Raw genomic sequence first — 25,235 nt, forward strand, 5'->3', positions numbered from 1 at the left:
GTCAAGCAGCTATACAGATTGCTGTAAGGGTAGGATGCATCCTGATGGGTAAACACACAAGAAGCTGCCTGGATTGCACCTATTTTGGACTAGAGCCTTTTAGCGACTTTGGGCCTGAGCAGGGGTGCACCTGTCCACAGATATTTACTGTGGAAAACATTCATTCTTCATTCACATTAATCAACTACAGACAGTCTGGGAATTTAACCAATTGGCTTTAGTTAAAAGTCATGGCTAATTTCATTGCAACTTAGCAAAAAGTGATAACTAAAGCTCTCATATGTTTTACATTCTTTCTAGGAAATGATTCCTTACTTATATTGTTGAAAAGATCAGCCAAACAACCACTTTACATGAACACCCAGAACATTGTCATGTTCACCACCATAATGAAAATTAAGTAATTGAATGAGTTATATTTACAAATGCTTTCTTATTTCACTGTGTAACCAACCAGACAATAGGGCTTCCCTCCCAGACAACAATTTGGACAGAAATCACTACAATGATTTCCAAAACAAAACAGAAAATGGGAAAGAATCAACAAAAGCACCAACCTTGCCAATAAGTTCTCCGATCATGCCGTTCCAAGATCCGTTTGGGAGCGCCGTGCCGTACTTTCCATCCCCGACTTGGTAGATGTCATACTTAAATCCCAGGATCTTTGCCAGGGCATCCAGAACATCAATGGAGAAGCCCTTGTACCTCTTGGGCTGTCCCAGAATGTTCTCTGCCGCCATTACGAAGGGCTCCTCCTGTCCCCGCCAACGAACACAGTGCAAAGGAGAAAAAGACAATATGTTTAAAGCGCCGCAATGATATCAACCCAAATTATGATTCTCTCCCCGAGGTGGCCATTATTCTTGAGGAGTTGTACTTAATCAAAGCTGGGTCATTTGTCAAGATGCAACGCAATCTCCGCGAGGGCTTCGAATTGGCAACCCGGAGAGAGCGACGTATTCAGTCATCTTAAGAACTTTAGCTTGACAATTTTATGAAGAAATGCCGAGCTGATCAAAGTTAAACTCCATCTTAATAAAAGGCTTCCGGCCGCAAACTGTTGACCTGTAACACATGGCCACAACTGCCAGGGTCCATCATTACGGGAATTGCCATTGTAAATTTATCCGCGCCGCTCATGATTCTTCTTCTTTATGGGCGGATTGGGGGGTGGGGTCAGGGCCCCGATTGGATGGGTTGAAGTGTAAAAAACAAGCAGAAGTAGGTCAGGGCAAATGACTTGATTAAGCGACTTCGCTGCGCCGAAGTTGTGAATAAAAATGGCGCTGGTAAACCATGTGTGAAGAGGGGCAGACAACAGATAGAGTGGGCAAGTCCGAGAGGTAGTGCATTGAATTGATGAAGCCGACTGAGAGAGAGCTGCTGTGTTGTGGGGCGCGGGGAGGGACTTAATGGGCTTCTGATGGCCGGGCCTTAAAAGAAAATCTGTATTCTATCAACTGTGACCGGGCAGGGATCAAGTATAGGTGCTCTTCTAAACGGGATGTCTTCTTATGAGGTGTTCTTGGAGGAGATGTTTATATATATATAACGTTTAATCTAGAGAGTGAATCATTTCTCAAGGGAAAAGCTATATTTGGCACTTCTATTTCAATCTTGGGTTTTACTGAATGGTGTGTAATTATAAAAAGAGGCCCTCGAGGCAGATTTATAGTCTCTAAAAGAGTGTGCTTCTCCTTCGCAAATGTTCAACGGCTGCCATAGAAAGCTGTTCCATCCATCCATCCACTTCAATTTGAAAATGGCACAAATTTCTTCCTATTTAGTTTAGAATTTGAAAATAAAAGCGTAGCGAAATCCGTGAAAATGTGCAATCACTTTAGTTTTCTACGTGGAATGTACTCACAGATTTGTTGAATTCTCCCTTTATTCCCAAAATAGAACATTTAAGATTTTTATTTGAACCAACCCATTTCGAGCTGTTTGGCACATGAACAACACATCTTTTATCCGGATAGATAATAAAGTTTAGTTCTCAGGACAAGCTCATTCCTCTATTGAAATGTTGTTCTATTTTGAGTCTGATTGGAATAAAACGCAGTCTGATTTGCAAGCCAAAGCAATACAGTTTTCAAGGAGCCATTACTAAACACAATAACAGTAAATTACCACTTGTGCACTATTAAACACTTCCAAACCAGAATTGAGATTTGTCAAATTTGAATGAGCTTTTCCTCCGTCTTCTATACCCGTGCTCTCTTGTGAGTGCGTGTGATGTGCGGGCGCTCACCAGTAGCGTTGCAATCTTGAGCGTGACCCCCTGCATCCCGCTCTCAATGCGGTTCTCCTTCAGGCTTCCGTTCAGACCGCGAGTGGAGTCCCAGGTCGCCAACTGCGGGGGACAAATCAAATAATCAAAATAATTTCAAAACGCAACCGCTCAACACTTCAGGAAAAAAAAATGTGTTCGTAAAGACGTTTTTCAATGTACAAAAAGATTCTCAAGTCGTCACCTGGACAACATTGGACATTTCGCCTTCATCAGCAACTCATAATCTTTGAGCAACAGAGTGAAGTCGTATAACACTGTACAAAGGGGTTCACCTTGAAATCTGTTCAAACCATCTTTAAAGCAGTACTAAGTAACTCATGCCCCTAGAGGCCATAAGCGCCACTGCAGGTGTCGTAGCATGTTTTTTTTTTTTACTCATTAATTGTCCGTGAGAGTAAATACTACACTGACAGAAAAGATAAAGGGAGAGAGGGATGTTGTACATCCAATTACACAATGGAGATAATTTTTTTTCACTCAAACTTGGCTGTAAATACGGTTTAAGCGGCACTAGCCCTCAGTTAGCTTTGCCCGTTAGCCAGTTAGCTTCTTCATCATGATTCTATTAGTGTGTATTGGGCTCCCCCAGAGGGACTATGGACTTTATTTAGGTAAACAAGCTTCTTAGTACTGCTTTAATTCAAGCGCAGAGAGACAGTTAGCAAATTGTCATGATGATGTGAAAACAGGAAGTGACCTCTCTCCTGGTACAGCTTCATTTGTTTATTTTGAGAGTCCAAAATGGTCCTGAAGCTAGCTTATCAGCTAAACCCATTTGAGACCTCCAACTGTCTTCTTCTGAGACACTGAAGAGGCACCAAGAGCCCCCACACATGCAGCACAGTGAAAGCGTCACAAGAGGAGCTACAGGAAACAAAAAAGGAACAAACGAGAAGATGGTGAAAGACTGTTGGAAGGAGGAGCTGACCAGTGCAAAACACCACGCTCTGAAGCAGGGATAATCCCAGGAGGCGCTGCACCGTTTCCGAGGATCACAGGAGACAGAGGGCAGCCAGCCACGTTTCTTCCGAGTGCTACAGTTTCCCCGACCTCCAAGGTCATGCGAGTCAGGTTAATACACAGTGGCAGCGTGGGTCAGCCGCAGCAGCTCTGGACTAACACCTGAACACTGTTTCGTTGTACGCATGTATAGTGACAATAAAGCACTTACTTACTTATTTACTTACTAAATTGTTGGAGTCAGCCACTCGAGCCCTTGACGCTGAGGACAGAACAGCAGTCCTAGCCACGAGGCTAACGGCCTCACAGAATGCTTTCAGCCTCATATTTCTTTTCATCTTTCAAAAACCAAACTGTCACTGGATTTGGAAAAGTGCACTTACAAAAATTATATTCCACGGACATATCATTTTGTGTGGAACATAATATTGAAAGTAGATGAAAATATCAAGCCAAACAATCCAAGTCTAATAGGCCTGAGTCAAATTTAAAAAACACGAACTCATCCACACAGCGCACTATGCTCAAAAAAAGATTACAACAGAGCCTTTTTTTAACCCGCGCTTTCGATTGTTTGCCAAGCAGCGTGAGCAAAAGAGTGACCACTGACGATCCCATTTATAGATGTGAGACGTGCTCGGTCCACACGCAGAATACAGAGCAGCTCGCGTGGAAGTCGAGGCCCAACCTGTTGCCAAGACAACAAGCAGTCCATTAGCATGCTTTCAAGACGCCGCGCCTCGACTCGAACCACGGCTTGTATCATCCACAGGCCACGACAGGCCACCGCAGGTACAAACATTACAGTCAAAGTGGCGGCAAGGGTAATACATAAATAAATATAACAGAAAAATGCTTAAACTAAAATTCAAAATGTCACTGATTTAGTCACTGATCAGACATCATCCATTTACTATCAACTCAAAATGATCCATACACCTTGAAAACTTTCCCCCAATTTCCCCTTGACGCGGGAGAGTAATTTGAGCATTCTGAGCTGTACAGTTCGCCCGGACTTTTCGTGGCGCCGACTTGTGAATTGTTAATGAATCCTGAGGCGGGACATGGGTAGAGCTGGGATGTGACAAAGCGTTCGGGGCAGGAGTGTTCGGAGTGTGGGATGTGAGCTGACAGGACAAGCTCAGGGCCTCCAGCCAAACAACAGCTGACCCCCTCGCCCCGTCACGGGTACACAGGCAAGCACATGGGCCGAGGGTTAGCCAGGCTGCCTCAGCGCGCATGCAAAATGAACATCGTTATACAATATCATAGAGTGTCCTATAGATTGAGAGCAAAATTGTGAGAGACATGTTTGTGACTCCTCCCTGTGTGGAGTGTGCATGCTCTCCCTGTGTCTGGTCGGGATGTCATTATGTCTGTCACCTGCAATTAAAAAAAAAAAAAACACGTTCTGTTGACTTGTTTCTCAGTCTTGTGTGTAATTTTTATTGCTTATTTGTCATATCTTTGAACTCCTACTCATGCCTTTTTGGACAGGCCATGTGTTTCTCTTATTGGTTTAATCACACTCACTGCTTGGTTGTGTATAGTTGTATGTTTTGGACATGCAGTAGTATTCGTCACTTCACATCAGCCTTTAATATCATCACAAAACAATGGCAGACGCTCCCATTGCTTTTTCTAGTTTCAATGAGTGACAGGACTCAAGGATAAGCGCTTGATATGAGATCAGAATCGCCTGGGCTTAGACTGGATTCATGTGGTTCCAAAAACAATGAAAGAGAAATTTAAGGTTTTGAAACGTACAATAACACTTGTCCGCCCAGCGGCGGAAGAAAGAATTCAATGTGTTTCAAAATCACATCATTCATATTTCATGTTTCTATTTTTTGTGTGTTACAAGTCTGTTACAAGTTAAACTTGTAAGACCGTTTGAGAAAGGTGCTATGGAATCTCAACTATTTGATCATTTGCTTTAGTCCTAGTTCAAATTAGATTCAAACACTAGATTCAAAACCTTTATTGCAACATTCCATATTTTTAAAGCTTCACTTGTGCAGAAAATGTTCTTGGTGTATGATAGAGACACCATTTATAGCCTTTGGACATCATAGAAGCTTTAATCTTGTGTGTGGGCGGCCACTCCATGTACTGTATATATGTGCATAATCTATTGAAGATGGTATTGAGGTGCAAGTGAGTGCTGGGATCAGCCGTGTAGATACTTATGCTACATTATGAACATTACATTCACATGGAGAGCAGTGATGGTTGCGCTTTGATCTAACCCCCTGTATTAGAAAACATGGAAAGTTCAGCTTGTGAAGCACGTTAGAACTTTCAAATCAAAGGATGAAGTAAGGACAAAACAAGATATCACACACAATAAAAAAAAATAGAGAAGCTTTGGCCATTTGCGGCACAGATTGCTCTCATTCAGGGGCAATTCCAATTCTGTTTTCGTACTCCTGATCAAGGGCTCAGAAGAGGAGCAAGACAAACGGCCATTGTTTCTACAAGGTTGTGCTTAGTTATGCAAGGGTGGCACCAGCGCGGGGCAGGTCTTGGTGAATTTTAAGAATTTGATTTAGCAGTACAAAAAGGGCTTCACCATCTGCTGCTTCCAGGTCCATCAAATGTGAAACGCTATTGTATTCGGCAACAACGCTGCACAGCCTTTGGGTTTGGGTGGCGGACAGTGTTTTCTGCATTGCAACCTCAACTGTGTCGTCAAATTTGAAATAAATGTAACATTTGAAATCATGGGACCGAAAACCATGCAAATCTTGAGAGTAAAGAGGAACACAACATAAAAGCCACATCGAATCTGTTGCGTGACACATAAAAGTGCAGTATAAGAAGGCATGGTTTCTGCTTTATTACTTCCCCCCTTGTTTCCTTTGATGTGTCAGCGGACTATCCAGACCTGTAGCATTGTCACGGCATAAATATGCATGGCACCCTGTCAATAGGCCTCTGCCTAATGGACATCAAGCCCGCCAGTTGTTTGCCTTCTCCGTCACGCCTCTTTCCCTGCGGCAAATATTGAGGTAATGAAGTTTTTATAACACCGCCAATTAAAAACTCGCAAGAATAACGGGGGCTAACGGTTATGATACCTTTAAAATAATCATTTGTAATGAAGCCGAGTGAATGCCAATGAGCGTTTAAAATCCACCAAAGGGGCGGGAATCTAACGGGCCGATTTAGGGAGCTACAATTACGGTATCTTCTAGAAGTGTGGTAGATGAGACTCCTCGATGTGGGATCGTTTCATCACCGTCATTAGATGTACCAAGATGGACACACTTTTCAGCCCCTGGTCCTCGGCTAAATCAGGCAGTGAGGTACTTCACTATTGACAGGACTATCAAGCCACCAAGCTGCATATTGACCAGGCCTGCATTGTCCCCTGCTCGGAGTAAATGAACACAGCCGGCTTTAGACTCCAAAGAGAGATATTGGTGCTCGATATCAATGTGGAAGAATCATATTGACTGAGAACATGAAGATCTGGAGGAGATTTTCACACAGCTTGATGCACGATTCTTTTTTTCATTTTATAGATTGCGATATGTGCTTACTTTGACTGATTGATGTTGTTTACTATATGAATGCTTAAACATCCAGGGAGACAAATGCGGTGAATGAAAGAATGAATGCAGCCGGACATTTCCTTTCACAAACAGCTGACGTTTCAAGAAGTTGGTCTAATGAAAATCCTGTCACTAACTTTGGTTCTGGAGAAGGGATTTGGACAAGTGTTGAAACGTCAGCCGTATGTGTCAAGAATTGCCTCGCTGCAATGATTGACCGGACTGTGAGTCATTAATTTCTTCCACATTTGCTGACGCCTCTTGAAAGATGCCAAATCTGAAACGAACAAACCTACACAAAACATATGACCTACGACCAGACCTAAAAAAATAACACAAAAATGCAAGATAAGATAAGAAATCTGCCATGGGTATTTAAGTGACTGAGGAATGGTGACAAATGAGAGGGAACGAGTTCATTCTGGTCGTCGAGAATAAGAATCACCCGGAAAAAATCAAACCAGAAAACAGCTTCGATCACAATGCATTCTTACTCTAAAATAGATCTTTACCATGAAATGTTTTATCTTCAAAAGACTTGCCACTATCTATACCAGCAGATAAAATACAGATACAGACTTTGCTCTTGGGTTTCAATAAGAATATAGAGCATCAAAAAAGAGCAATCTCGGAGATAGCGTATAAACACATGTGGTTATCAGTTCCCATCTGCTACTATTACATTCCAACCGGAAAAGACTCACAGAGACAGAATAGCGTTAACAGAGATTATTGAACATGAATCATGATTGGATCTCAGACCCCGGCAGAAGATTGAATTAACGGTATGAAATGCACGACGTTGGGGAATGATTGCCAGAATCTTCCCCCGGAGTCTGGAGACTGGTGGTAGTAGAAGATGAGACCCGGGGCGGCCAGTCAATAATGAGCAGAGAGAGAGGCCAGGCGGTGGAAGGGGTAGAGGAGGGTCGTAGCACAGATGGGAAACGGCTGAGTGAGTGACCAGGGAGCTTGAGAAAGGGATTCTGAGCGGTGAGTGGCTGGAGCAGGAATGAGACCCTGCGGTGATTGGCTGTCGTGAAGGTGAGGCTTGAGCTGGGACTGTGATTGGATGATTGGAGAAGAGCTGCCGGTGATGAGGTGATGAATGAATGCAGCTGGTAGGTCTTTCATGTTGAATCTGCGCTTCATTTCTGTTTTTTATATCATGGTGGAAACCCTAGGAAAAATGCATTATGACAAAGTATGTTACACTGTCGAACAAATGCTATGAGACTTGGCTTGCTTACATCCGCTGCGTTTGGAAGATGGATGTAGTGAGAGGAAATAAATAGAGATTGTGCAAAAGTGCTATTCATTTTTCATCTAACTATTGGAGAGGAGAAAGCCGCCGCATGTGCATTGTGCCATTATCCCTGCTCTGTTATAGCAGCGACTCTTCAGAGTACAAGCCTATTTGCACACAATTACAGTCACAGACACATTACATTTAGCAAAGTTAATTGTCCAGCGCAACATCGTACCGCAGACTGTTAAATTGGATATTTAAGGCAATGAGTAATTAGTGGAACCAAAGTAATTACTTTATTTTATTGATTATTAACCAAGAATTTTCAGAATCTGCTTTTGAGAATGATACACTTAAACCTAAACATGAAGAGAATCCTGTCTCATCCTTCTAAGCTTGGGGCCAGAGGCCTGGGAGCTTGAGGGTTCTGCGCCGTATTTTGCTGTTCCTAGAACTGCACTTCTGGACTGAGATGTCTGATGTATTTCCTGAGATCTGCCGTAGCCACTCCTCCAGTTTGGGGGTCACAGCCCCGGGTGCTCCAATGACCACGGGCACCACTTCACTCTCCAGGCCTTGTCCAGCTCTTTTTTGTGTTCCTTTTTCCTATCGCAATCAATTGCAAGAGTCACAACTAAGCCACCCATGCCTTCTATCCCTACTAGTGTGCTGGCTAATGGACCTTAATAAAACAGATTAACTAACAAAAGACCTTCCCAGATGATGGTGAAAGACTGTTGTGGAGCGGTGGGAGCTGCGCAGGAGGAAGAGGATGGGGAGGAGTTGACCAGTGCAGGACACCACGCTCAGGGACAAACCCAGGAGGCGTTGCCCCGTTTCAGAGAATCACGGAAGGAAGCCAGCCAGGGGTCCTCCAGGAGCTACGGTTTCCCCTTACCTCCAAGAATATGGTTACTTACTTACTTGTAAGTAAGTAAGTAAATAAGTAAGTACTTACTTACAAGTTAGAACTTTACAAAGATCTTTCCTCTGCTCTGTCCACCACCACAGTGTCCGTTTGGCTTGCCATTACCATTCTGCCCGTCTGTATCTGAAAGTCCCACAGGATCCTGGCTCGGTCATTCTCTACCACCTTTGGAGGTGTTTCCCACTTTGACCTTGGGGTTTCCAGCCAGTACAGATGTTCCTGTACACTATGCCTGCCACTTGGTTATGGCGCTCCATGTAAGCTTTCCCTGCCAGCATCTTACACCCTGCAGTTATGTGCTGGACTGTCTCATTGGCCTCTTAGCACAGTCTACACCTGGGGTCTTGTCTTCTGTGGTAGATCTGGGCGTCTATTGCTTTGGTGCTCAATGCCTGCTCCTGGGCAGCCATGATGAGTCCAGCTCTATCAAGTTTTGGTGGAACATGCGGGGGTTTGTCATAGAAGGTTTGTCCTTCTATGACGGTACAAATACAGTCTAATAAAATGTTCATAAATAAAAAAATAAAATTAAAAAATTAAAAACATCTCAAAATATCTCACAACAGTAACATTGTACAAAGCTTTCAAAAGTTGATTTTGCGGTCCACCCTTTTAAAGAACATTATTAGTTCTTGTTTCTAAACGTGTTTTCAGAATTAAATAAGACATTTGAAGCCCACAGAAAAGCTTTGCCAAGAAGGTAGAAAGGATTAATGAAATGTGTGAAATGAAATAAAGCACAGCTCCGTGACTAATGATGGAAATACATAAGAAATGTTTTTTTACAAAGATCATTTTGCATAATGACCTCCATTGATAAGTCTGCAGCATTCCAATATTGTGGGTTACGCAACAAAAAAAAGAAAAAAACATAATCTAAGGCAGGTGACATTAAGGGATCATAATTTATCATATTTCTGCAAACCTTTTTTAAAATTCCCTGATGTTGCCATTTTGAGAAACGGTGAAAAAAAAGGGAGAAAACAGGGGGAAAAAGTGACTTCAGAGCACCAGAGTATCAGAGTACCTGGCCACTGCAGCCCATGGAGTCAGGCTGCTGTTAGCTGAAAATAGAACAGCTATTCAGTGTGGCCCTGTGGACAGAGCAGCAGCTGTAGCCCCATCCTCCTGCTGTCTTTCGCACAGACACAGTCTCAGATTGTGTTTCAGACTCGGTTTCGGATTGTGTGGGCCCACTGGAGATTTAGGCCCGGCACCAGCCATAGTTAGCAGCACTTTGGCCCGCGCCCACCCATTACTGGATCATTAAAGCGTGGCAGCTCGGCTTGGCATGTCATCTTTTACAATTGGCAGGAAGTTGGCGATACCTTGGCCAGATTTATCCTGATAACGGAGCCATTTTGGATACTTAGCTGAAACTGAGAGAGGCGACAGAGACAGCTAATAATGTGAAAAATGTGTTCTTTCCTTACAGCTGAGTGACAGACATATTGTGTTGATGACATCAAACTGAAACCACAGAGCTGATCAAGATGTTCACTGTCGGGCCTCGCTAAAATCTCTGCTTTTTGGTCCAGGCATGGTTAAAGGCTGCTGTAGATACTCTGATAGTTCTAGTATAGGGGTAATTGTCAAGCAGGTTAAGGTAAGAGTTAGGAGTGGGCGATAGGGTTAAAGTATTATCTTTTTATTTAGTATTTGATAATACTTTCAAACACATCTTGATCACTATCTTAAATTTTGGTGATCAGAAAATGCTGTCTTGATCTATAACTGTGTTTAAAAGTGTCCCTCATATTCATTCATCCAGGATCACTAGGCACTTATTTTTAAAGCCTGCGGCACTCGTATTCCAACACATGTGTTGGAAAATTAGACAAAGTAATTGAGCATATAAAACACCTGGACTCATTCTCTGCTGGCATAAGATCAGGGAAAATTAGACAAGGCGTAGCACTAGCTAGCAATAACATAAGTAAGAAGTGTGTTGTAATGGAGACAATTTGACTGCTGAAATAATCAGAAATACTCTGGTCGTGCTGTGTGGAGCGCAATACGAATACTCACCTTATGACCTCATCAGGTGAGTGTTGTGAGCTCCTCATAGGGAGACAGATTGATTATGCAGGTTTACTCTCATATTCATGAAGGAATCAAGTTTGTGTATCGTTTTCATGAGGGAAAAATGGTTGATTTAAAATAACAGATTGAACCTCTTGGTGATGCTCAAAATCTAACTAGGAATATTGAGTTTATTATTCGAATTCTTAAAATATATTTTGCCTGTAAAAACAACAGAACAACAGCCTTCATTATTTGTAGAACTGCCTCTCACAGTATTGACATTTGGAGAAAACCGTCGGCTGAGGCAACAGCGGGAACAAAAGATTGCTTAACATGCAACTGTATTTATGAATGACGCATTCAGTCCTCTCATCTAAAAGAACCAATCGCATTGGAATAAACTGGCCTTTCTCAATGAAGACCTTCATGTACGCTGGAAGTCATTAGCCCTATCTGCTTAGAGTGGAGCTGACACATCAATAAGAGCAAACAGGAACCCAAACAACAATAACAGCATCGATCACTCTGCAGCAGGCGAGATGTGGAGAAAACTCACAGTAGCCGTCCAGGAAATAGTATTTCAGTCTTCATTACCGATTCTAACCAAAAAGACGCCCCATCCAAGAGCCATCAGGCCGAGGGGAAAATGGACTGCATGCAGATAAATGATGATGAAAAATGAGAAGAGAGGTTCAGGACAGAAGTGAATGAAAGAGCAGAGAGAGGGTGGGCAGGGGAGATGAGAGAGCCACAAGAAAGAGAGCCAAAATGAGCGACTCTGGGGGGCTTGCTGCTTCTGGCTGACAACAGGAGTCTCTCAGGGGGAGGGAGGAGGGGGTCATGCAATCACTACTGCACCACTTCACATGCAGAGGGGCAGAATCACAAGACCTCTGCTCTCTACATCTTAACAAAAATCACTACCCGGGCTGCCATACAGTGCATGGTTCACTATATAATGAGATCATATATTCCTTTAACGCAAACGATGGGTTCCGGTGATTTTTTTTCTTTTCTAGTGTGTATTTGGAGAAATTAAGTCGGATGTGACAGACAAAAATAACCAGGTTCTCCATTTGTGGATTTTCCCCTGGAAAGTTTATAAAAGAAATACCATCTAAGCAATGCTTAATCCAGGCTCACTCTCCCCATCAGAGAGTGACAGCAACTTAAAACTACCAACATTTGTTTGAAAAGTTACACAGTTTAGACATCTGACAGAAGAAAGTTTGAGCTTAACTTTCCAAACACATTCTCACTCTCGAACCAGTAAAATCATCAGGCACTGTTACAAACAGCTATAGACCACAAACAGTGCATCAGTGCTATTTACTGTTACACAATATACCGCATATGGGATTTCACTATTACGAGAGAAAAAAAGCATACTTTTCATAATCAGAACAGCACTAACTCAGTGGCGCTACCCCGCAGATAGCTTTGCCCATTAGCCTGTTAGCTTTTTCTTTGTGATTCCATTAGTGTGTATTGGGGCCTCCGACCCGTAGGCAGCAAAGTTGCAATTGTGGTTTTCTGGCCAGAGACACCGGGGGGAGATGAAAGACCTCCCTATCATCCCAGTAACACTTGTATTACCCCCAGAAGGACTACGAAAAGGATTTATTATCTTCATAAAAAACATTCCACATTGTTTTTCTGAATACTTTTCTAGTCTTTACTGTGTTTTTGTGGAGTTTTGGTGGATTTGTTTATTTTGAGAGTCCAAAATGGTCCTGAAGAAAGCAGCTTTAAAGGTAAAGAAAAGTTAGCTTATCAGCAAAACCCTTTTGAGACCTACACATTTCTTTTTCTGAGACACTGAAGAGGCACCAAGAGCCCCCACATCTGCAGCACAGAAGAGGCGTCACAACAGGAGCTACAGGTAACAAAAAGGAACAATCGAAGAGATGGTGAAAGACTGTTGTGGAGTGGAGGGAGCTGCAGAAGGAAGAGGAAGGAGTAAGTGGAGCTAACCAGTGCAGGACACCACGCTCTGAAACAGGGATAAATCCAGGAGGTGCTGCACCGTTTCAAAGGATCAAGAGACTCAGGGCAGCCGGCCAGGTTTCTTCTGAGTGCTACAGTATCCCCGCATGACCTTGGAGGTCTTAGTTTATTAAGTTGAGTACATAGTTTATTAAGTTGTCCACCATAACGAATAATAAATAACATGCTGTTTTTGATTTCGATACTTAACCATCAAATAAAGCACACCACAATCACTCCACACACAAAGGAGACACTTCCATGGTATCTACGTACTACATATCCTACAGGCGTCTGATCTGAGCTCACCTATTGATTAACAGCTAAAAACAACACGCGCTCATACAATCCTGTTCTGCTCCGCTGACGGTGCCAGGCAGTGGGCAGCCACACACGTGGTCCCTGTAATGAAGGACAAGACTGAATGCACTTGGATGACATTATGTGGCCTGGCTGTCCCCTTCTGCTTCTAATGATTGAAAGCGAGCCACCACATGGCACTGCACTCTCTGCCCTCTCCACTTGTTTGTCTGCCTCTCAGATCCCAATCAGCAACACTCTGGCTTCAACGGGAGCTGCAAATACAAATGCTATGACAATCCTGGGTGAGCGCATAATGATATGTCTGGCTACAAAATTCGGATGAAAATGTCAAATTTCCAAGTGCTCGGAAAAGTTTTTGGCAAATGATTGCTCTGTGAAGGTGCTCTTTGGTGTTTAGGAATGAAAAATGTGAGAGAAGCACAAAATAACAAAACAAGAACTCTAAAAAGACTTTCAAGGGGCTTACAAGTTGGCAGCTGCATGTGGTTCAAAGAGGATGAATATCGGTAAGGATGTCAAAGTAATGATTCCTTTTTTATTGTGCAGGCTGTAAAGTGCAATCACTCTTCATTTTTGTAAAGACTGAAATAGGGCATCAAATATCAAACAAAGGGTCTAAGAATCTCAATTATATGTAAAAATAATGGTCCGTAATGGACCACATTTTGACAAATTTATGATACATACTGTATTTCAGCCTTGCATAGAACCGCTCAAGTGGCCATGTTTCAATGTTTCAGATAATTGGGAGGATGAGAAAGATTTATGAATCAATGGCCAAACAAAAAGGATTGTATAAGTTAAAAGCTACTGAGTAGACGGCAACTGGATGAAAAGCATAAATGAAGAAAAATGATAAGATCACATCATTGCGCACAGTAAAGGATGTCAATGGCAGAAGAGTCGGGGATGTTTCCCTGTGGAACTTTTGACATTGCAACAAGATATTCAATCTTATTGTCACGGTTGTGGTGGAGTGAAGAAAATAAAACCCAAAATGCAGGACTGCAACAAAACTGGTGAAGTTTAATGGACGAAAACCAAAATAACAAAATCCATCGATAACCAAAAACCGGGGCTGACGAAGACAATGACGTGACAAAGGACGAGGGAATAAATACAAGAGGAAACGGGGCACAGGTGAAACACATCAGGGCGGGGCAGGCAGGTAGCGATGGAAGTGAAGCAAAATCACAAGGGTAGAACACATGTCAAAATAAAACACAGGACGAGACCAGGAAACAAACTAAAAACAGGGGACAGAAGACAGATCATGACAATTATGAGCACAATGAGATGCTTTCCTTTATTTTTATGAAAACAAAGGCCTTGTTTACTTCAAACCAAGGTCATCATTTCTTATTTCATGAAAAGTTGAAATCTGTTTGATTTGTTTTTGCGATGTACTTCTGGGTTGATTTCTTGATTTCTTTCCTTTTTTAAATTAAATCTTTACTTACCCATTTCTCTTTGCCCAATTCTTTACAGGGATGAGTTTATACATTTGACAACTTTAAAGTAGGAATACATGCACAGCACACACAAATGTCTGCTTTTGTGTGATACTGAAGGACAAAATTTTACTTCGACTACGAGAAGAAAAACAAAACAATCAGCGACAGTCCCTTTAGCCCTTAATTATAGGAGTTATTTAGATCCAACCATTACAAGAGCGAGAAAAAAAAGGATGAAAATAACTCTAAAGACAAATAATCAGAGCAGTGGAGAACCGCTTATACAGTACATGCAGTGTGCTCTTCAAACCAGGACATAACCAGATGGTCCAGTAGAGGGCAGTCATTGACATATGTAACGTCTGACTCTGCAGTCATTCACAGATCCACTCCAATCCTAACACACCAGTGCCTTGCTGGTAACATTGATTGATTCACCCACTCTATTCCCAACCTAGGACCACCATATTATATCCCCCATGCATTCTCACGAGACCACACGTGAAGTTCCCCTCACAGTCACAAAAGCAGTTCCGATGGAGACCCTGGTGAACACTTGTCCCGCGGTTTTGCGCTGTATTGAGTGCTGCATCTTCCTGACAACTCTTAGATATATAAAACCGTCCGGCGTCCGGGGGGAAACCGCTTTTTTAAAGACAGAAATTGAGTGCCTTAACTTGAGCGAGTGCCCAGAGAAAATGAGAAATACTTTAATTCCACTTTCCCGCGCGTGGTAAGTGGTCACACTGCACTAGTGTGTAAGAAAGGGACGTTGTCATTCGTAGCCCGGCGTACCTGCCATTCCCCACTACCTATAGATTATAAACTAATGCGTATGTGAAAGAGAGGAGTGAAAACACCGTATCCGCCTCACATAAATGTACTTTCACAGGGGAGTGCTATTATGATGTGTACTTTAATGGATATACATCGGGAGGCAGAGAGGTGTTGCATCACTTTGTCTAATGTACACTGCTGGGAATGCCGTTAAGATAATAGCGACAAGCTAACTGTACAAATACTTTTAAGCACACATCAAGAAGTACATCGACCAGTGCAGGATTTAGCATGAAGAGCCCATTCTTCCTACGTTCTTTTTAAAGAGGGGGTATTATGCTTTTTTCAGCCACATAGCACGAGTCTATAGCACACTACAATGATGACGAAACCTTCTGTTGGTCTGTCAATGCAGTAAATTAGAATAACTGCCTTATATAAAATTGCTCTTTCAAAATGGCGTTAGCAAATGACTTGAAATAGGCTTCTGTCTCTTTAAGAACCTCTGACCCTTTCCGACACGCCCCCTCCACACGCTGTCTGTGGCGTCACAACAACACTGCGCTCGTTGTCTCAACAGTATTGAAACTACGATCGGTGCATTTTAATTTTTATTGTTGGAAAGGACCTACTGTTTATCACTTTGTGAACAATGGCCACACAGGATATTATTTGGAAACGAACCTTCCACACCGGACGCTTGGAAGGGGCTCTTGCCTGAAAAATAACTGCTGTTTGGAGGCTATCTCTTTGCATCTGCCATGCCCTATGGATCTCTAACTATACCCCCATGGACGACACCAGGATCTGCAGGAGCCCATACGATTCAAAGACGGACATTATCTGTGCAGGTGGACAATGGTTTTTCGAGGTTACCCATTAGCTTGTTATAATCGACTACAGCTCATTGTTGATGAAAAGTCTGTAATAAACCACAAATGTGTAAAGCCAGGCTCATTGTGTGATCATCGTAAAGGCTGCTTCGAGTAGTTGCTGCTTTATTGACGTTATTTGTGCATAATATGCTGCCTGTTTTCAATGAATGTTGTGAAGGTGAAGGTTGTTAGCTTGTCGCGGCTAATAGTGCCTTAGCTCCGGGAGAAAACCACTCGGCTACGACTCACTGTAGATGAAATGTGAGCAATAAACTACACAATCAACAAGCCAGGCTCCGTGTGTGATCATCATAAAGGCTGCTTCAAGCAGTTGCCTGTGTTAGTGACGTTTTCAATGCATAATATGCTGCTTGTATTCAGTGAATTTTCCCGTTAGCTTATCGCGGCTAGCTTGTTAGCTCCGGGAGAAAACCACTCGGCTACGACTCACTGTAGATGAAATGTGAGCAATAAACTACGAAATCAACCAGCCCGGCTCAGTGTGTGATCATCATAAAGGCTGCTTCAAGCAGTTGCCTGTTTTAGTGACGTTTTCAATGCATAATTTGCTTGTATTCAGTGAATTTTCCCGTTAGCTTGTCGCGGCTAGCTTGTTAGCTCCGGGAGAAAACCACTCGGCTATGACCCATTGTAGATGAAATGTGAGCAATAAACTTCCAAATCAACAAGCCTGGCTCCGTGTGTGATCATTGTTAAACGGTTCTTTATGTGTGTGGTGGTTTTATTGACTTTATTTGTGCATATTTCTCGTTTCCACGTGATGACTCGAGGTTTAGCTTAGCATTAGCTTTCTCCGGAGGCTCTGGGCATCATCAAGGCCCAGCGCAGAACCAGACACTGATATAAGTGTTCTTGTCACCGGTTTTAATCCTGGGTGTTTAGGTAACAGAAACACTGATGTGTGTCTTTGTAAAAGTCTGCTGTGGCTCCGGTTCACAACACATGAAGCTAATCCTCCATGATGACTCTGTTTACATCTTAGGGCTAGACACTGTGGGGAGGGGGTTCTGCTGAGGAGCAGTGGTTGGTTACTCGGCTGGTGACGAAAGGTCGGAGGCGTATCCTGGAGGTCGAGGGCGTTTCCTGAAGGAATCAGGCGTTTTATCCCTAAAATGGCCGCCATCAGAGTTTCTACAGATTACTCGAAAATACGTGAATGTGCCAAGGCAACACTTCAGGCATGTTTTTAATGAGGGAATGACTTAATAACATGATGTAAAGCTTGAAAAAGTCGATTTTGCATAATAGGCCCCCTTTAAAAGCAGAAGCATCATCCTTACTGCAAATATTTTCCATTATATTATATCTTCCTGTTGCAACACAGGCGCACACTTAAGAGTAGTCAGTCATTTGTGGCATTGAATGTTCTGTCCAGATTCTCTCCACGTACAAATGAACGGTGAATCCAGCCCCTGCAGTGAAGTCTCAGAAGATCTGAACAGAAAAACATCTGCAGTTTTCATGATGCGCAAGCTCGCTAAACTGACATTCGGAAAATCTCAGTCAAACCTCTTTCGAAAACGTTGAGTTCAGCAACCTTCCCTCCACACATGCGCCTGTTGCCACCTGTTGTCGGGTCATCCCTGTTCTTTCATTGGACCATATTTGATTTGGAACGAATGGCTGAAGACCATGGATCTCTCTCACAATAGACCCAAGTCTTGCCAGCTGGGTAACCTTCTCAGGCTGCTATTCAGAGAAGGTCTGCCGCTTCAATCGAATGTTATTCTAATGCTTTGGCACAGAGGAAACAATCCAGAGAAATGTGTGGTTTATACCACTTCACACATGTTAAACTGTTTGAGCTTTAATAAACAGCGCTTAAGGAAGAAACGACCACTGCAGAGAGAGCACAGTTTATCCATAGTAACGTCTCATGGAGGATATTTTTTCTTGAACTGCGATTTGCTAAATGAAACCAATACGCAATTCCATCTCTTAACCGTAACCATTTTGTTTATGGACCGAACATATCAAATTTGAGGACAAAATGTTCACCCATGGTCCTAATAATCCCTTCTTTGTGCAGCTTAGGTGTTTGTATCCTCTACACCTGTTCGCCTTGAAAAGCGACAGTGGCTCAGGTGGAAAACATGACAGGAGAATCATTATTATTATTATCGACATTCCCCTGATGAAGAGAAAACGGCGTATGTGCTGTTCGTTTGGCCTGGTCATTGTATTCAGGATGCTAAAAGGTGAGGTACTGACCCTTTTCACTTCTTTGCCGAACGTCTCGCTGTAGCTGGTCCCCAGGATTTCGAACTGCACGTGTGAGTTGGAGCCCTCGGCGCGAAAGTCCATCAGCCCCGTGAGGCCGCTGATGCGCCCCTGGAGCGAGACGGAGAGCCAAGGGTGAGGGAAAAGTTACCACAAAACGCATCACCATAATATCTACCAGCAATTATAAATGTAATACTGACACCGTGCAATGAATGCTATAGCGCAGTGGTAGGCAAGCATTTTCTTTTCTTTTTCAGTCTTCATGAGTCTTTTGTACCCATTTAGACAGCTGTTAAGCTAAACTATTTCTCAAAAGTATATGTGAGGCCAGGAAAGGGTCAGGGTTTGTTCCCCAGACCCCACAGCTAAAGCGTAGATACGGTCATAACCAAATGTATTCAGTTTAACATGAAAGACATGAACCTTGCTCTTAAAAAGGTCATGGCATGGGTGATGGTGGAAAATATTACACGCGTATACATTTTGTGCTTAAATCCAGTCGAAAAGGTCAACTGAATTAACTCCGAACTGCAACTCACTGATCTTTTTTTTTTAAAGGATCTAAGTTCTAATTGCATAAGTATACACGAAGTTGCCTAACGCTTTACACTTTATTCTATTATCTCAGAACTGCCTTGAACTCACTCCAGCTCGACTTCTCCAACAATAAAAAAAAAAATCCATTATCAGATTGGACTAAATGACATCAGGCCATCTTACAGTATGTGCTGCCAATTCCTGAGTGAGAGAATAGAGCAGGTTCCCATAAGAGAATCAAAGTATCAAAGGAGTCAATGAGCCCTGAATCTATATAGAGACCAATCTTAGAATATCATTTGATAATTTCAGTGGTTAAAGCCTTACTAGAGATGCCTCAATAATTCTGTATGTTCTCTTTAAACCGCTAAAGAGCGCTTAATGGTCGCGGCCTACCTCATTTTGTACCTTCTTTTGACCCACATGAGTAAGTCTCTTTCATTTCTGCCAGTCGTTTAAGCTGCATGAATACGTGGGTAATGGCATACCTTCTGAATGGTGTCGAGCATGGACCATCCGCCGTTCCAAGGCTTTGTGGATTTTCTCATGCAGTTGAGGCTCGCCATGCTGTGCCACTTCCGGTCCTCCAGCTTTCTGTAGAAGGCGTTGGCCAGCATCAGGACACTGTCATATAGATACAAGTTGGATACCTGGCGATGATAATGAAACAGAAATGGAGAATGTTAAGTTATTTTCCCGCACAGAATCAAAATTTATAAACTGCTGTTGTCTGTTTAGGCTCTCGGTCAGTCGTACAGGAATTGTCCATCTTCAATGACGGTTCTTGAGTCGTCTTCTGTACTCTGTAGTTAAAGTGTCGGACGTTTCGCCTCTCATCCAAAAGGCTTTGTCAGTGCACGAAGGTTTCAGCTCAGCTCGCAGCTCAGATAAAGACCACAGGGAGGAGTTCAGCTTGGCTCAGTCCCTCCCCTCTATTAACAGCTGCAAAATCTTTGTAGTGATGAGTTTTTGCAAAAGTTCTAAGTCCTAACGACTAAACTCAGTTTGAACGGCCCTATTCTCTGCTGATCACTGCTCATTACCTGCCTATTGATCTGTCCTGGGCTGAGTTGCAGCCTCATTAACATGACAGGCCTCTCCAAGTCTGGCGTGAAGGAGATTGTTGTACAATGGGTGAAAGGTTCAAACGAAACCCGCCATTCCTGTTCAAGGAAGGGTTCTGAAGATGAACTTCATTGAAGATAAACTACTCTTGCATATAAAACTAAGAGGAATCATTCATGTTACCTAATTTTATTTTACTGGTGAAATGGAAGGATCACTCGGACCACTGCATTGTCAAATCAAATCAAACTTTATTGTAAAGCACTTTGATACATTAGTACGGTTTGTGCGGGTCTTGTGCTCATATTCATCTTATTCTGCCCCGCCCACTTTTGCCTCTTTTGCCACGGATCGGCACTTCCATTGTACTGACACTTCCGGTAGAGCGCGAAGTTCGCTCATTAAGTGGAGAACAAGGGAAAATGTTTGCCTCTAAAATCTGATGTTTGGTCGATTGATTTGTGTAAAATGTCCTATGTTCGCGGTCTAAAAGCCGGCTTTGTATTCGTGTAATAACTGATTTTTATCTCAACCTTCTCCAGTCCTATGTAAACTAATACGAGTGAAGGGGCGGGCACAATTCATCCACGCAAACTTCCGGAATAAGGTGAATAGTCTCATTGTTACCTTCTGCTGCCGCATATGGAGCTCACCCTATCTGGGATTATAGGATATGTGCATTTCTAGCCTTTCTAGTTACATATTTGTACAAACAACACAGTGACATTTATAAATCAGGTTCAGTTGAAGTCACCATCTCTAGATCATAAACTCTTGATTAGTTCTATGACACAGCGTCAGACAAAATGCTCGGTCTCCACAGACTGTACAATTAACACCTGTTCATCATCACCTCTATTTTAGATCTATAATTGAGTTTGGAAAAGACGACGTGTTATTTAACTGATTGTCTTGCATCACAAAAGGTCAAAGCAGTCGTTAAGATGCAAGAGCCAGAATATCCCCCCCCCCTCACATGGTTTATTACTGCCGCCATCATCTGGCACTGTAACTCAGGGAGCAGTAAAGTGGCTTCACCGTAGACAAATAGCAAGCATTGTTGTAGAACTGTTAATATTTCATGTAAACTTTGAAGAGGAATCACATCTCCAATAGGGAAAAGGAGCTGTTTAAAATAATCGAGCGGGTGATGTAAGATCGCCCCAAAGGTATTTTACGATTCTCTCATCTCAAACTCACCTCATCTTAACTTGAAAGCCGCGAGACATTTCCTCATTGCGCATTCCATTTGAAAAATTGTATGTTTGGAAAATAGTTTATCTTTATACATGGGCTGCTATTGTGCGCAAAGATAAAATAGACTTTAGAATTGGAAGCCTGTCCCATTGGTCCGCAGTGTCAGGGTCTGTGAATGGGCACAAAAGCGACTAAATTGGAGTCATTTCTGAGCTGGAAATAGAATCCTCCTTTTGACAGAGGTGGAATGTGACTATTGATATGTAAATATGCAGAGCTTGCAAATATCATTCCAAAACCTTCTTTCTTCTTTTAGTCCAAAATGCGATAAACAAGAGAATAATAGAAATGCAACATGGTTATAAATGTTGAGGATACAACGTCGTGGGTACAACAGTACTGTTTCCTATGTAATTGTTATTTATTGGGTAAAATGCGACTCATACATATTTGATTACTTTATTCCTGTTTTGGGGAAATGTGCACTTGCTCACACAACCAAGCACGGTCATGTAAGGAGGATTTCCTGCCAAACAAAATGCTTTTCTTACAGACTGATCCTCCATTTTCAGGTCTTGTAAAATGACACGATTCCAGCTGTAACACCGGTGTAATGACAGAGCACTGCCACATATCCAGACTGACAAAGGCAATAAACAACAACAACAACAACAACAAAAAAATAGCAGTTTCAATCATTATTTCCCAGCGTTGCCACGAGCTGTGCAGTTTCCAGATTGATGTGAGCTGTCTTCTGTCGGCTGCTGAATGCAGATTTGATAGGTCCTCTGGGTCTGAGTGGAAGATCCATGGAAGCAATACAGGCTGCCACTCAGCGTGTTTGGATCATGACAGCTTTCGTTGCGCGGCCCGGCCCCTCCGTCATCATAAATATTATCTGTTCCTGCTGGAAGGTCACACGGTCAGGAGCTTTTTCGGACAGCAAAACCCGGATTAGCGCCTCAGCAGGTTTTAACCAATTCAGAAAAGTTTCAAAATGTGGCACAGAAGGTAAAGCGTCATAAGTGCATGCTCAAGCTATTTTAGTGTGAAGACAGCATCATTTATGGCAAAACAGTTAATTGTTTCTGAAAGTAAGATTAATTGAAGCAATTGCAGTAATAACTTCACTTAACTGCGCGGACGTCGAAGTGCTCCTAAGGTGTTAATTACGCCTTACAGTATAGTACCCCTTTTTATCCACTTGGGAAATCGACACGTTTACTTTTGTTTAACTACACTTGGATTGTGTAACTACTCACGTAACCGTATTTAAATAAGGAAAACGTGGAAGAGCTTCTAACCTTACCGCCGTTTGGCCCCATAGAGGAGAGGAGGAGAGGCTACATGCTAACAACATCTTTGGTCTTTTTGCATGACCAGACAGGTACACATCAGCTCGTCTAAGCTCAAGTAAGAACAGTATGGAAAAACGGTGGCCTGTTCCTTTAAAGCCTGATGCCAAGCCAAATTTGCATGAAAAACTATCATTATTCTTTTACATGGGGACTGCAAACTATAATATGAGCACACAGGAAGTCATTTGCAACATTCCATGCACAGAACATATAGGAAATAGGCGAATGCGTTGCCCAAGCACACAATACACATGTACCAATCAATTCTAAAGCAGGAGGCTCCTTTGAGGTATAATAGAGCTTTTATGTTCCTTGCTTTCAATTCTGTGGAAAAGCCATACTGTGCTATTCTCCTCTCACACAGGGACATTCTTTTCCTGTACAACCTTAATGATATTTGCATAACAAATGCCCAAACAGAAAATCCACTAACTACTAACCTGATCAGTAACTGTACACTTCAAAATTGAGCACAAGACATTTTATCTGCCCTCATTACAGGCATCAAGACAAGGATGTTGCGATGTTAACTGAAGCCAAATCTGCACACTTTTTGTCAATTGGGTGTCCTATTTTACTGCTAAATGTTTCGAACTCTGCTGTCCCATATTTAACCCTGTTTACTGGAAAACAAAGAGGACGGCGAGCGCCGGCTCCACACGGTTCTACCATCTGCCCATGAAGAGTTATGGGCCTGAATGAGAGCAGCTACAGGGAGTACGACCATTACAGCCAGATGGATTAAAACTAACCCGACACTTTCATATCTTTTGGAATATCTCACATTTGAACAGAAAGTAAAGAGCTGCATAAAGTACAAAATGACATTGTGTGGCTGAGATAACACCAGGGGTACATTGGTGAAGGCCATATCTGTGCTATACACACACCTTTATAATCAGAACCAATGGACTTTTGGACACGTTCCCATTTGACAAATCCCAAACACAAATGACAGATAACCTAATCTGTGTATGAGCGGTTTCAGAGAACATGGTGCATAAATATTTCACTGATAACTCAACATAGTTTAGTCAAAATCTGCATTTTCTTTCAACAATAGAAGTCTGCTTCCCACTGTCACTTTATCTCACAACGGAGTGTAGACATTCTCAAGTTTGTACATAAAAGTACTTGCAAATGGAGGAGAGACTGATTATGTCTTAAGACAAGATAAGAGATACTATACCATACCATACGATGCGATAAGATAAACTTTACTAACCCCAAAGAAGAGTTTGTCTTGGGCTAGTCAAAAAAGGTAAACCCCTTTTTGTCATTTGTTGACAATACACAACATCAACAAATCATAATACAATGCAAACTTCATGTTCAGTTTTTCAGAAATTACCGCTTTCACAACAGACTTTTATGGGGCTAAAAGAAAAGTCAACATTTCTCAACAAACTCATTAAAGGACATCTCTCCTCTCTACCATTTTAACAATTTAACTTATACAACTTATAGTTCTATTGATACGGCGGCTTCTGTTGCTGCAGCTTTAAGTGTCAACTGCATTGCCAGAGCCATAAAGAGCAAACAATGATGAACATTGTTATGTATACTTACGTGTAACACGACCTTTTCTAGTGTTAAAACAACATTTTTGCTCCATTTCAAAGTCACGCCGGGCCTGAGTCATTGGTATTCACAGGCATGCGCGCTTCTCGTAATTATCTTATCTGGGGAGCTCAATCTACATCCAGTTGCATACATAATCATTGGTTAATATTTGCATTCATGTGGCACTTTCCGGATGCTTGTCTATAATGTCCACTGACAATAGCAGTGGCATGTGCTTTGACGTCAAGCAAGGGTCACTGCTATAAACCCCCATGGAACAATGACAAGCAGAGCCAAAACAATAAACATGGACTAAGTCAGGTCTAAATTAAAGGGAGAGGCCACCGTCCCATACTGAGATATGTTCTTACCTGAGCTTAGACAAGTAGATGCGTAACTGTCTGATCTTAGTGTGTGCACTCAGTCACGCAACGCAACAAGACCAAAGATGTTGCTTGCATTTAGCCTCTCCTCTTTGGACTGAGCGCACACATAAAGACCAGACAGGTACACATCAACTCATCTAAGCTCAGGTAAGAACATATCTCAGTATGGGACAAACGGTGGCTTATTCCTTTAAGACCGTGCTATAAAAACAATATTTGAATGGGCAAGATGCAGTGACGGGACATTGAGGGGAGGAAGATGTTGAAAGCAGGATTATTCCAATTAGGATAGAATGGTGAGTGGAACATGCTCACTTAGTAGTTCACATGTGTAAAAATAAATCAATAAATGAAAAGGGAAGAGGAAGAAAAAGGAGAAGAGGAGGGAGAAGAGGAAGAGCGAGAGCAGGAGGAAGAGGAAGAAGCAGAGGAAGATGAGGAGGAAGAGGGAGAAGAG

The 25,235-nt window shown here is 42.4% G+C and overlaps 1 protein-coding gene across 2 annotated transcripts in view; it reads right to left on the bottom strand.

Annotated features, from left to right (window-relative positions):
• The window catches only part of grid1a (glutamate receptor, ionotropic, delta 1a), a 319,171-nt gene that overhangs the window by 17,008 nt on the left and 276,928 nt on the right, over nucleotides 1-25,235 (bottom strand). For both annotated transcript variants that reach the window (XM_079560464.1, XM_079560465.1), the window contains exons 7-10: nucleotides 19,698-19,859; nucleotides 18,661-18,780; nucleotides 2,252-2,353; nucleotides 558-755 (exon numbers count right to left, since the gene is read on the bottom strand). In XM_079560464.1, the coding sequence (XP_079416590.1) occupies nucleotides 558-755; nucleotides 2,252-2,353; nucleotides 18,661-18,780; nucleotides 19,698-19,859 (582 nt within the window). The remainder of the gene's footprint in view (nucleotides 1-557; nucleotides 756-2,251; nucleotides 2,354-18,660; nucleotides 18,781-19,697; nucleotides 19,860-25,235) is intronic.

This window comes from Gobius niger (assembly GCF_951799975.1).
Source record: "Gobius niger genome assembly, chromosome: 7".
Lineage (NCBI taxonomy): Eukaryota > Metazoa > Chordata > Actinopteri > Gobiiformes > Gobiidae > Gobius > Gobius niger.